At 39.6% G+C, this 14,076-nt stretch overlaps 3 protein-coding genes across 3 annotated transcripts in view; all 3 read left to right on the top strand.

The window, feature by feature from the left end:
* Positions 1-14,076, top strand: part of LOC124266830 (low density lipoprotein receptor adapter protein 1-like) — a 36,915-nt gene that overhangs the window by 19,898 nt on the left and 2,941 nt on the right. Inside the window, exon 10 of the transcript XR_006895866.1 lies at positions 8,853-8,860. The gene's annotated coding sequence lies outside the window, so the exon portion shown is untranslated. The remainder of the gene's footprint in view (positions 1-8,852; positions 8,861-14,076) is intronic.
* LOC124266837 lies at positions 6,297-9,179 on the top strand. The gene is made up of 3 exons (XM_046701640.1): positions 6,297-6,850; positions 7,003-7,410; positions 7,979-9,179. Exons 1-3 carry the CDS (start codon positions 6,297-6,299, stop codon positions 9,117-9,119), a joined length of 2,103 nt encoding a protein of 700 aa, XP_046557596.1. The 3' UTR covers positions 9,120-9,179.
* Positions 10,029-13,517, top strand: LOC124266839. Its single transcript, XM_046701641.1, has 4 exons — positions 10,029-10,458; positions 11,878-11,979; positions 12,863-13,007; positions 13,268-13,517. The coding sequence occupies exons 1-4, from the start codon at positions 10,152-10,154 to the stop codon at positions 13,515-13,517; spliced, it is 804 nt and encodes a 267-aa protein (XP_046557597.1). The 5' UTR covers positions 10,029-10,151.

Raw genomic sequence — 14,076 nt, forward strand, 5'->3', positions numbered from 1 at the left:
AGTACAGTCTCAAAGTAGGAGCCCTTAAACATACTACACACATTCATGTTAAAAATGGAAAATTGCTTTAAATTTAATGTGTTTTTTTTTCTCTTAAATGAGGGAGGCAGTGGGGTAGCCTAGTGGTTAAAGTGGCATTCGCTTGTCGCCCCGAAAACTTGGGTTCGATTCCCCACATGGGTACATGTGTGAAGCCCATTTCTGGTGTCCCCCACCATGATAATTCTGGAAAGTTGCTAAAAGTGGCATAAACTAAACTTACTCACTCACTTAAATGAGGGTCATGAATAAAATCTGAAAGGAGTCGTGATATTTATCAAAATGTAGGAATAAGGGGAGGGTCATTATTTTCAGTACCCTACAGCATCAGAGACTTCACAACCAACCCACTCCTGTAATTTAAGGACCGGTCCCTACAACGGATCCATGCGTCACAGTTTCAAACCACATCTTCTCATCATCGGACATGATACCTAGTTTCTGTGTGTCACAGTATATCAGTTAGTTTTTGTGAATCATTATACTTTTGCCGTGTATGAAATTATTTTCAGTGGGTTTAAGTTTTCTGAGACATTCTGCATACACCACTTCACAGGTGTTTTTCTTTATGAAATTATTCAATGTTTTACTGAAATTGAGACTTTTTGTTTGAATATCAGATGATAAATTATATTATCTTCAGAATCTTGGAATGTTTTCTGCTAAAATGTGTTAGCAATCACTCACTGGTCTCACTTGGGATGTAGTACAAGAAATTAATTGGTGCATTGTTCAGATCTGGAATGTAATCAGTAGCCAGTCAGATGTTTAACACTTATTGACAGTTGGGTTATACTACATGCACTGGTATTTTCTGAAACAATAAATATATAGTCAGTCCTAAATAGATTTCTGACACTTCTGGCTTTTTTTTTAATATTATTATTAATGTTTGCATGGCATTTTATTTCAATAGGTCTGTTCAGATGTGCTTACAGGGAATTCTCGCTTATTCTGACAATAATAATCAAGGTAATTTACTTAATTGATTTGCAAATTTATGTCAAAATCAGGTTCAAGTTTTGTTACAAAAACACATTGGATTAAGTAAGATGGTGAAAAGTTTTACATTTGTTGATGTGATCAGCTGGAAAACAATGAAAGTTTACGTGGCTGAAAACCAATAATATGGGGATATCGAACTGGTGTGTTTTATCTGACAATAAACATACATGAGGATGTTCAAGAGGACGGACAATTTTTTGTTGGTAAACAAGATGGAATTGTATATCAATTAAAAATATTTTTTGTAATGCCAACTTCATATATTATCATAATGATACCTGTCACTGTACTAAACACTACTAACATAACAGTGTGCTGAACATCAAACTATTAATGTCTCTGTGCAGACAGTGCTAGTAAGATTGTCATTGTTAAGACAATGCTAGTAAGATTGTCATTGTTAAGACAATGCTAGTAAGATTGTCATTGTTAAGACAATGCTAGTAAGATTGTCATTGTTATGACAATGCTAGTTCAATGTCATTGTGAACAAGATTTCAAGGATGAGTTTGAATGCATTACCTCAAAACATAGTCATGTCAGACATTATTTATTTTCCCTAGTCGGGGATGTGTGGATAAACGACATTCAACTGTACATAAAGCGCACTTTTGTTTACTGCTGTTTATTTCAGGTACAAGACCAACATCGCTGCCTTTATAAACATTGTGAATGCCAGGCAAGGTCCATATTTGTGTATAGTGATAGTATTTTGGTGCTATGTTCAATTTCCCTCAAGAAAAGGTTGCTCCAAGAAGCAGGATGTAGATGAACCCAAAGCTTGCTTCTTGTTGCTTCTGTGGTAGTGTGCCAATATATACACCAATATGCGTAGCTTGTTTCCATAAGCTCGGAAGGGAATAATTGTAATAATAATAATAATGTTTGAACCTTGTTATTCTGGACAGTAAACTTAAACCTGACTGTTTGGATTAACACGTTTCAAGACTTAATCAAATATCCTGCACAAAATGGTGGATGGGGTGATGTGGATATCATTTACATGCTTTTAAAATGGTAGAGTTATAAGGAATTGCTGACTTTTCAGTGAATGAGTCTTAAGCTTCGCTCATGGGCCAGAAAATCTTTAATGAGAATGGTGTCATAAATATTGTTCTCAAGTTGTTGCCTGAGCAATTTGCTTGAACTCGCCATCACATATGAGAACTTAATTGCAAAATTGGAAAGTCATTGTGCTCAATCTGTCAACCTTAAAGGTGATTTTAAGATTTTCACGTTTCACAGTCTATTTATCATGTGAGTTGCTCCATGCACAATGCATGCTCAAAGTGCCCAAACAATCTGATTATTACCCCAGATAACAGAATCTGCCTGTTAAGCGCTGGAAGGTATTTATAAAGCCTCAGCATCAGCTGTTATCATTCATGAGATCATGTTGCTCGAATGACTAGATTTGTTACAAGCATTGTCAACATAATTGTCATCCGTAGTACATTTATGGGGATGGGGTGGCCTAATGACTAATGCCTGGTTCCCCTTATTGGTAACAAACCCCACCCCCTCTATGTACATTAAATAGTTTAAAGATACAGAACTGACTGTAAGCATGGTGTTTTTAGTCTATTTAATTAAGTTGGGGAGCTTATCAGATAAAACAGAAGCTTTTTATGTTTGTTGTTTCCCATTGATGTGGCTGTGTCTTGCAGACATGGATACAGAAGAGCAAAATTGCATGTTTGGAATGACATGCTTTTATAACTAATCAATATAGGCAATAGATTTTTTTACAAATAGGCACAGATTCTTGTCTGGCGGAGTCTCTGCAGAAAGTGTTGTTTTATTGCAAGTCATGTATTGTGCACCATTGGCATGCATGATGGTGTGTGGCTTTTATAAAAATAAATGCATGTGTTTACTGAGAGTGTCTGTTGTTTATTAGAAAAATATAGATCCAGATGTGGTAGCCAGTGAAGAAGATCCCGAGAGCCTGCATTTAATGTGAGTTGTTTGAGCTGTGGTCTCCCATGCCAGGAGTTGGGACTGATTTGGGTTGAGGCTCACGTCATGGACTCGAGTATCCAACCAGGGGAGATAACTCACACGTTCACTTCTCTAATGCCTGTTGCAAACATGTTAGGTTTTGCAGTCAATCTTGACTATCAAAGTGTTACCCAATACGTATCCGTGTTTGACAACTGAGTCGGTTTTGCAAGTGTTTAAGACGGGTCGGAGGGTAAAGAGACGCTCACCTTTTCGCGAATACCTGGTATCATCACTATTTGATAACATGGAATGCCTTTTAAGAATGCAACGACGGAAGCACCTGAGTAAATTAAGAAATTTAGTGAGAAGGACGCGAGATGATTTGGGAGGAGAAGCTGATTCCGTCTGTTAGAGACTTACTTCTATTAGAGATCGGTACTCGCATCACAAATATGGTACTCTCATCTCCAGTATATGACATTTCATACCAAAGGTTAGCGTTGCGGTCCTATCCAAGACCAGGTTCTATACTCACATAGGTTTACTCAGTCCCTCTTCATGACAAAACGACCTGTGAAGATCCGGGGTAGAATAGGTCTTCAGCAACCCATTCTTGTCATAAAAGGCGACTATACTTGTCGTATGAGGCAACTAACGGGATCGGGTGGTCAGGCTCGCTGACTTGGTTGACACATGTCATCGGTTCCCAATTGCGCAGATCGATGCTCATGCTGTTGATCACTGGATTGTCTGGTCCAGACTCGATTATTTACAGACCGCCGCCATATAGCTGGAATATTGCTGAGTGCGGCGTAAAACTAAACTCACTCACTCACTCACACTCATTACAAACCCGTGAAGGTCCGGGTTAGAATTGATCTTCAGTAACCCATGCTTGTAAGAGGCGACTAACGGGATCGGGTGGTGAGGCTTGCTGACTGGGTTGACACATGTCATCGTATCCCGTAGATCGATGTTGATGCTGTTGATCCCTGGATTGTCTGGTCCAGACTCGATTATTTACGGTCCGCCGCCATATAGCTGGAATATTGCTGAGTGCGGCGTTAAACTAAACCCAATCACTCACTCACTCACTCACTCACTCAATCTTCATTACAAGGTGACTCGGACTGGAAGGATATAGGGCGAGTTCTTTACCAAACGTGGAACTGCAACGATTGCGATACGAACGTTCTGCTGACTTTGAAACCACTTAGTGTTGACGGTGTCTTTTTTAAGGTGTTCGAGCCTGCTCCGCCCTGGTCACATGTCCTGATACAATATTTATGATTCGTTACATCATTCCATGGTTTCATGTCGTACCTCGTTATCAGAGAATTACTGTAAACTATCCATCGGTGATTCACCGTTAAATACTTTAAGAGTCTCCTGCATTCTGTTACTCCACAGTTATTATGTTCAATTATTTTATTATATCTCTTGACTAATTACCAAGCAGTGATAGCATCCATTCTATCACCAAATAACCGCAATTCTCAATAACGGGTTTGTTATCCTTGTCTTGTGTAGAAGATGAATTTTTAACCTTATAACGCTAGTCGTAAAATGGCCATAAGATAGGACTGCGTCGCTGATTCGACTTGTCCCGGAATAACACGTGCTGATCACGAATGTTTCAGAGAATGTACGTGACGTCATTTCCTCTGATTGCCTGTTCTTGTGACGTCATAATAGAATGTGCTGCAAACAGAATATGAAATGTCTGTGCCTTCATGTTGGCACTTCAAGTTCAGTAAGAGTGATCCCCACATGATTTGATATGTTCTCGTCTATCGGAACTGGTGTAGCTGAGATTGTCCTTGGTTACACCTATGGCGTCACGTCAGATACAGTCACAAAAAAATCTAATATCGCCTTATCAGCTCAAGGAGCTCTTGTCGTCTTCGTCCATGCTCTTCTATGTTTCCGACCACGTTGAAGCAGGGACGTTCCTGTTCGTTGTTCATCTCCCCTGACACTCACACCTGATGTAGCATCGAATTCATTCTGGAACCGTAAAGGAATATTTTGAGTCCTCCAAGCTGGGCTTTTGTTTATGGGTAAGTTCTCTTCTGGGATGACCAGGTTAGAATATTAATTATCCGTCCGTCCGAGATGATGGCGACAGATTTTCTCAGTTACCGTTACAGATAGGGAAACCTTTCCCAAATGTGGTATGTGTTTTCATGACATGAATCTTGTGGTGGAGTTTAAAAACAGGAACCAAATGGGATGAGATGTTGATGACCATGTCTTCCTGTTTTACCTAAACCCCAAACCTCCTCAAAATAACCCTGCCCCTAATAAATAAAATAAATTGAACGAAGCGGCACGAAAATGGCTGACGTGTCCAGTGTAGTGCATTGATAACTATACCTTTCTACATTGTCATGATTGTCAGGTTGCCCTATACATAACTGATTATGTTTAACCTCTTGGGTGTCGAGTTATAGTCGAGTGAATTTTTGTGCGTGGTGTTTTATTTAGTTACAAAGTGATGGTTGAAGAGAGTGAGTGAGTACGGCAGTACGCCGCTTTAAGCAATAATCCAGCAGTATCACGGCGGGGGACACCAGAAATTGGCTTCATCCTCTACCAATGAGTAGGTAATGGAACCCGGGTCGGCGTGACGAGAGAACACGTTAATCACTATGTTACCCTACCGCCCCTGCTGGTTGAAGAGATGGACATTTATAAGAAGGTCCAGGCAAAAGTCCCATTGGTTGATGTTGCCCTATTGTTTTTACAAACAGCTAGTATATTTAATCTGAAAACGTTCTTTTTTGTTATAGAGACTACTTTCCGTACGAGGATTGCTGATGCCACTAACAAATGCCACAAACTGAGTCCAGATACCTTCGTATAAAGCTGCCGGAATGTAACACACAACAGTTTAAAGTGGTGAAAGGTAAAGCATGGTAGACCGAATCCACGTGTTAATCAAACTTCATTTGGACCAGCTGGAGAATATGGGCATGGCCACCGAGTATTATACCACACACAAACAATGCTGTTCTCTGATTGGACAAAATGAATACCGGGCTGAACATCAGGACATACCTTCCACCGGGAACTTATCATGTCGGTTCTGTCTGAGGATAAATCACGGCCATAACGTATCAAGGATCCGTTTGTACATGGATCAGAATTATATGTTTTCGTTTTGTGTTTACGATTGCAACGAAGACAGCGCCAGTCTCAACATGAACAATAACAGTAATTATACTGATTCAAGTAGCTGTGGCGGGAAAGTACAATCTTCCCGATCCATGACATCCGTCCCAACCAGTACGTTCACTGGATACTTGATGAGTTCGCGGCTGCTTGGGTCGAGGTCACGAGACACCTCCAACGGCTACGGCATTGTGTACAGATCGCGCAACACACGAAGAGATACACGTCATTCATTATTCGATGTACGTGCTCCAGCGTTGTCCATCTTGTCTAGAGCAGAGGGTCTGACAGATATTTACGCCAAGACCAAGCAGCAGCAGTTACGTACCCTGGGTAAGGTGGGGTCGGCTGGAGGAACACCCGTCGACAAGGTTGGGCAGGAAACAGTGTTTTCAAAGAAACCCAGGACAACCCCTACCATTTTGACTGGTGGTTTAAGGGTTATAAATACCGGTACTCGGTCTGATCTAGAGATTTCTGGTGCTGCTGTACAGAACATCCACGACTTCCGGTCTGGTCTAGACATCACAGATAGTTTTGTACAGAACGTCCACGACCTCCGGTCTGGTCTAGACGTCATAGATAGGTCTGTACAGGCCATTCACAGCTTTGAGCCTGGTGCAGCCGTCACAGATTGTTCTGTACAGACCATCCACAGCGTTGAACCTGGGGCAGACGTCACACATAGGTATGTACAGACCATCCACCACAGCTTTGAGCCTGGGACACACGTCACAGATAGGTATGTACAGACCATCCACAGCGTTGAACCTGGGGCAGACGTCACACATAGGTATGTACAGACCATCCACAGCTTTGAGCCTGGGACACACGTCACAGATATGTACAGACCATCCACAGCGTTGAACCTGGGGCAGACGTCACAGATAGTTCTGTACAGGCCATCCACAGCATTGAACCTGGGGCAGACGTCACAGATAATTCTGTACAGACCATCCACAGCATTGAACCTGGGGCAGACGTCACAAATATTTCTGTACAGACTATAAATAGCTTCCTTTCTGGTGTGGACGTCTCAAATACCTGTAGTTCTGAACAGACCATCTACAGTTTTCAGTCTGATCTGCCACAACGATTTGATCATAACTCCAATAAACCTGTGCTCGACGTTTCACGGACACGGCAGACTAATGGAGATATATTGAAGATATCTTCGATTGCAACAGCAAGGCAAACGGCATTGGTAGATGCGGACTTGGCGAGTACTTCTTGGATACATCATAGCAGGTACGACTGGTTCCGTTCGTTGGTCACAAAGGAATCGTCCATTTGATATGTCCTTATTCCCTTATACACACAAAGTATCCTGTAGTCGGCCTCTAAAGAGTATGGTGTTATATGTTTCTCTTGTTAGAAATCCTTATCTGTTTTCAGAGGATTTTACTCTGCGTTGTAACTATAGGTATATGCTTAAACATGTATAACAGCTTGTAGAAGCGTCTCTGTACGACGCTGGGATAATCTAGTTATTATACTATGACAGTCCATTGTCAACAGGTTTCCACAACGGTGTCTTAGGGGGTTAGATCACTGACTTTGTCCGACCAATGCTTGACTCTGAGAGTGTGGGTGCGAATCCCGATTTTACTCAACCTACCAAAAGTACTAAAATCTGTACTTTACTGGAAAAGTGTAATCTCAGATATAACATATATTTACATAACAGGTTTTATACAAAATTATAGTTGTTATAATAACATTATCAGATCACCGCTATAAGGATGCATTATGGCCGATGCGGTGTAGCCTTTCACTCACTCACTGACTAATGTCGCTTTCTTGTCCCTATTTCCAGAAGAGCTCTTCACAACTCACTAAGACCCTGTGGCTGCAACACATCAGGCCAGGAAAGACACTGCTACAACAAAGAGAAGCCTTTCACATCGCAGTTTGTGTTCAAGAAGTTGTTTGGTCCAGATTTCCGTGTAGCTAAGCACTACTGGCATATCGAACCTCCTGTCCTTCCACCACCATGTGTAAAATACAAAGGCAAATGTGATGTATTTCTAAACCATATTATAGGTCGGGGAACGTTTGCAGAGATTGCCATAGCAACACTGCACGTAGACAGACAGTGGAGGTACGTTGTGCTCAAGGAACACTACACTGACATGGTTTCAAAGGACCATGTGTTCCGTGAGGCAAAGATGACTATGTACTTGGAACCTACTGGTTGTGTACCAGTATGTTATGGCCTAATTCAGGACGGAATTGGTAGTCATAGTGTTGTCCTGGAACTCGTCGGAACAGGCTCCACCTTGAGCGATGTTCTGGGAAAGGAAACCCTGTTGAAGCAACATTGGCTGAGCATTGCATGGCAGCTGGCAGAGGGCCTGAGTAAGATCCACGAGATGGACATTCTGATCAACGACGTCAAGCCGGACAACGTGTTGGTGGATCTGTCCAGCCCAGTCCCTGTCGTGAAGTACTGCGACTTTGGATGTGGGTCCTATAGGTATGGCATTGTATTCACGGATCCGGACATGGAACAGTTTGTCCACCTAGCTCCTGAAGTTCGTGCGGCTGGTCAGACATCAAAGGCTAACGACGTGTACGGTTTAGGGAGAATGTTGGGACAGATTGTTGATGTGTCTGGGATTTCGGCAATAGTAACACCGTGTCAGAGATGTATGGATGACAACCCTGATCTCCGGATCTCAGCTGGGGAGGCAAGTGCGTGGCTGAATGCTGTTCACAAAGAAGTGGAAGACACGTCAGATCCATACGTCTCCAGCGGCTACGGGTCGGCGTCATCTTCCTCCTACACCTCTCAGTCAGAGCACCCTACAGGTCGTAACTGTTCGAATCCAAGTGACACGCGGCATCAGATTAATGTGTCAAGTCTAAATATTCTTATCCTACTAATCCTCATGATAGTCATGGCATTGCATCCGTGGGTTATTGGTCCCTGCTGTTACTATAAGTGCTGCATATAGTTCCTTCCTAGGGGAACGGGGGCGGTGGGGTAGCCTAGTGGTTAAAGTGTTCTCTCGTCACGCCGAAGACCCGGGTTCGATTCCCCACATGGGTACAATGTGTGAAGCCCATTTCTGGTGTTCCCCGCTCTGATATTGCTTGAATAGTGCTAAAAGCGGCGTAAAACTATACTCACTCAATCCTAGTGAAACGAGCATGTGTCCTTTATCCGTGCCAGGATTCTTGCGGTGTCAGCATTACATATTTGCTCGTTTCACCAGTCTCATTTGAACACCTTATTAGTGAGTTGTTTTCCCCTATGTTGATCGAGACTCACAAACACTAGTTTGCCTTTCCAAGCACCGAACAGACTTTGATTGTCGCCGTGAACTGACATTAATATGCCGACGACGGAGACTGTCAACCATTCATGGAGTGACCCACTTCGATATGTATATATCCGCTTATAACCTGATATAATCACATTGTCTAGTATCACTACCAAAATATAAATCATTGGCACTTGCACATCAATCCACGTTTCATAAACAGTTATACAATGTCATATAAGAAGTATTTGTTAGAAGATATACTGTATTTATTTTTCTATATATTCTACATAATTGTTCAATATGTATTTTCCCTAGCTTTTGATACCCAATTACTGGAATTGAATATATGTGTGAAATAGTTAATAAATGTATGTGATTTTCTTTAATTACTGAGAGAAAAAACTGCCAGACAAAAGACCGATGTTTGATGGTGGCCAGAAATCTCAATATCACATGACAAAATCAGTCACATGTCCTGAATGCCCCAACGTATTAAATGTATGCTTGAGTTAATCGCAGTTTGTGGTTTTTAACATTCAAAACCAGGGGCCGGATTCACTAAACTTCTTAGAATTTTCTTAGATTTATGCTTAAGTTTCCTTAAGGAATTCTTAGCTGAGAATTTATCTTAAGTAGCAATCCACCAAGCCACTAAGCATAAATCTTAGCTGAGATATTTTAAAATTCTTAGAATTTTCTTAGTGAGAAACGCATGGGATTATGGGATACAAATTTATGCTAAGAATATTCTTAGATGACGTATTGGAAATCCCCGTATCTATTAATAGCATAGTTGAACTCTCCTCGCGTGGAGATAGAAAAAAACATACGCAGACGACAACAATCAGAATGGAGAAGAAAAGTGTCAGAAAACCCAACTGGACGGCCGAACAGACCTTGTATTTAACTCGCCTTGTTGAGGAAAACAAGGCTGTGTTACTCGGCAAGTTTGGACCGGGCGTGACATCTGCGCGAAAGAAGGAAATTTGGACACATATTACTATGCAGATCAATGCCACCTTCACAGGTAAGTGACGATCGTAAATTTTGAGTGCACTTTAAAATGTTATCACCTTGTATATGTAACTGTAAAGTATTTGCCTCCTACAATAATTAATGTATTTTTATTGATTTGTAAAAGAATTTAAACGTTGAAGTAAGTGCAAGTTTAAAAGCGAGATGGTTCATATGTGCTATTTTCGATCACCAATCTCAAAACGGAAGGATTTCCGCCCGTAACCCCCGTATTTATTTCCAATCATTATTTGCCTGAGGATATCCGCCTATGTTTTTTATAAACAGGCTATACCTAACCTAAAACCCTAAAATCCAACCCCAAACATTACCCTAAACCCTTGAAATAATCCTAATAAATAGAATACATTTCAAGCGGGGGTTACGGGCGGAACTCTTACCATCAAAACTTTGACGAGTGATATTGGATTTATGCATTCAAACATCATATTGTTTGTGCATATCAACTGATTATAATCATTTGAAGTAACAAATACTGAAATCAAATGTTACACATCTTCTGTTGTAACAGCTTACAAGTATACTACAACCGACATGCTTAGTATGTTCATTGAAATAGTAATGTATTTGGGCCAGTTTTTTTGTATCTAGTCAAATGTCAATGAAAATGATAACAGTGAATTAGGGTTGGTTTGACATGTTGATAATTCTGTAAATTTATCTCAGAAATATAGGTTGATATTCAGGTATTTATCAAGGCAGGTAAGATATTTCTATCGCAGGTTTTCATGTGAAGGAATCACACATGAAACATTCTATTTCACCCAAGTGCGAAGTAAGCACACATGTATCATTTTATTTTACCCAAGTGTGAAAGACTCACACATTTTCATTTTATTTTACCCAGTGTGAAAGACTCACACATTTTCATTTTATTTTACCCAGTGTGAAAGACTCACACATTATCATTTTATTTTACCCAGTGTGAAAGACTCACACATTATCATTTTATTGTACTGCAGTACTTTTCATGAAGAAATGACCCATTTGTTTTGTTGTGTTTGCAGAATATTTCTCATGTGTACCATTATTTTATTTAATCAAACACTGACCCTATGATTTATTGTTCATTATTTTGACTCCCTTAAAGCTTTTGAATGGCAGTCCATTATGTGGAGTTGGTTCAATTCCAACCAGAGGCATACACAGAGTCAACATTTATCTGTTTTCATGTTAATATTAACAATAGTATGTTGAAAATAGCACTAATATTGTGAAATGTGACTAATATTAGTGGGCCAAGTGGGCCCTTATCATACCTTCAGACTGAACCTTTGTTAATATCATAATTGGGTTGTCAGTACCATTACATAATAAATTTTAAAATGTGAATTTAATGTAAATGAAAATATTTGATTTCATATTTGTGTCCTCAATTGTTTCATGAAATGTTTTTTTCATTTTTTCCCAGGATGTGTCAGGACAAATGACGAGGTGGAGAAAAAGTGGCATAATACCCAGTCGAAGTCCAAGTCTGAAATTGCAGCATATAAGAAAGGGGCTGTATCTACAGGTAAGAGCTCAAATATAGATTTATGGTCCATACTTATTGATTTTGGACAGTCTGTGTGTGATGAAAAGTGATTACTTTGAAGGAGTATAAATTGAGTAATAAATGGTCATGGGTGTAACGGGTTGTGATGGGTAAGAATGACGTTCAAACACAGGCTATGGGTGTGAGGTTTTATTTGCAGTTAGAGAGGTAACGACACCCTGCAATACACAAAACAATAACATAAGGCAATATCATAAAAACATGATGCATCTTTCACATACGAGTACCTTACAATTACACATTCACATTCGCATATAATATATTTGTTAATGAGGCATAAAATCATTGTCTTGATTACATAAAGAATTCATCAAGGGCGATAACTATATTTATGGGTACTATACATGAGGTATACAAATGTACAATGAACATGGATCATTGTTATAAAGTACATTACATGTTCTCAATACAATAATTAATTATCACTTTGTGGCACCAATGATACAGATGGCAATCAGTGATACATATGTATCATAATATGTTATTTACAATATATACTATTCACAACAAACTATTCAGAACTGGTGTCTGCCACAATGGTAATAATAATAATGAGAGAATGATGTATGAGTATAGATTATATAGGCAATGTCAGATCATATTATTACTTACTAGTATGTGACATTATTTAGAGCTTACCAAAAGAAGTGCAAGTGATAAATGACATTGGTCAGTGTGCAAATTAGGCTGTTTACAGGGTCTTGAATTGAACAAAATATATTCACCCCAAAAATCCCCTGACAAAATAAGTTGAATAGACCGTCATGAAAAATATGAATTTAAACTACGTCTGATTATGTTTCAAGCCATGGGTAATTATGAAATTATCTATACATTGCAGGTGGTGGGCCGTCACCTTGTCCACTTTTAACTGAAACAGCAGAAGTCGTGTGGGACATACTTGGGAAGGACAATGTGTCCATATCAGGAATACCAGATTCAATGGACTCAACTCTACTGCAGATAAATGAGTCTACTCAGTCAAGGTTTGTCAAAACATTCAGCTTTACTGTATGTCATTAGATAATTCCTTCAATAAAATTGGTTGCATTACATTCCAAATATTGATAACAAATTTTATTTCCAAAATAAACTATTGATGAAATCCAAAATGTAAAAATCACATATCAAGAAGATTATAAAGCTCTCTTTCCAACATTTATCCCTTTACTGCCTTTAATGTTTGATATTTATAATTGAATACATGATAACAAGTAAAACTGATTATAGTTTATTTACATTTCAGTGATGCCATGTCATTTTTAGACATCCAGGCTCTGACAGCAGTGGGAGGGTGCCTGGAAATGGTCACCAGTGTGGCAGATGTGGCAGATGTGGCGGTTACTCCAAGCAATCCGAGTGATGCAGCAGTTCCCACTGTCAAGGCCGTACACACAGTCCCTGCAGCAGCAAGTGGTGGAAGATGTGCTCCACCAGCAAGGAGATCAATCTTGAACCATGCCTTGAATGTGATGAACTGTATCATAAGAAGATGAAATTAGAAATTGAGGTTCTTGAACTAAAAAAGAAAATGATGGAACACAAACTAAAGAAATTTATGGAAGAGTAGAAGACTACTCATGCTTCTCAAAATGTACATATTTCTTAATAGCTGGCCAAAATACTTGTAACAATATGGTTCTTGCAAATATTTTCTTAAAGTCAACAAATCTACTTCATTAAACATGGTTCAAGCCTAATGTAGGTATCCACATGATGCTTAAGGCACTCGATGAGTGTGGGAGAAGTACATGCGCTAGTAAGGTTAAACATATACGGTACTGTTTCAATTTGGTTTGGGATTGGGTTATGCTTGGCTTAGTCACAATGTTGCAGATTCAAAGGCTTTCATATCTATGTTCAAACAGAGGTTATGTGATAATTTACAGGAGTCATGGTACTCCTCTGTGGAATCTTCACCTAAATGTTATCTCTACAAAGCCCACAAATATTTTTTTGAATGTTGAAAAGTACTTATGTTGTGATTTACCTTTACATGTAAGGAATGCTATTCCAGATTTAGATGCTCAAATTTTAAAATTGCCATAGAAACAG

This window comes from Haliotis rubra, unplaced genomic scaffold (genome assembly GCF_003918875.1).
Source record: "Haliotis rubra isolate DU_JTF1 unplaced genomic scaffold, ASM391887v1 Scf1280, whole genome shotgun sequence".
Classification (NCBI taxonomy): domain Eukaryota; kingdom Metazoa; phylum Mollusca; class Gastropoda; order Lepetellida; family Haliotidae; genus Haliotis; species Haliotis rubra.

Excerpts from the sequence above, each read along its gene's own strand:
- LOC124266837 (XM_046701640.1), top strand. The coding sequence starts at position 6,297 with ATGAGTTCGCGGCTGCTTGGGTCGAGGTCACGAGACACCTCCAACGGC. Across the intron at positions 6,851-7,002 it reads GGGGCAGACGTCACACATAG|ATATGTACAGACCATCCACA; the intron begins GTATGTACAGAC and ends CACACGTCACAG. Across the intron at positions 7,411-7,978 it reads TCTTGGATACATCATAGCAG|AAGAGCTCTTCACAACTCAC; the intron begins GTACGACTGGTT and ends CCCTATTTCCAG.
- LOC124266839 (XM_046701641.1), top strand. The coding sequence starts at position 10,152 with ATGGGATACAAATTTATGCTAAGAATATTCTTAGATGACGTATTGGAA. Across the intron at positions 10,459-11,877 it reads GATCAATGCCACCTTCACAG|GATGTGTCAGGACAAATGAC; the intron begins GTAAGTGACGAT and ends ATTTTTTCCCAG. Across the intron at positions 11,980-12,862 it reads GAAAGGGGCTGTATCTACAG|GTGGTGGGCCGTCACCTTGT; the intron begins GTAAGAGCTCAA and ends TATACATTGCAG.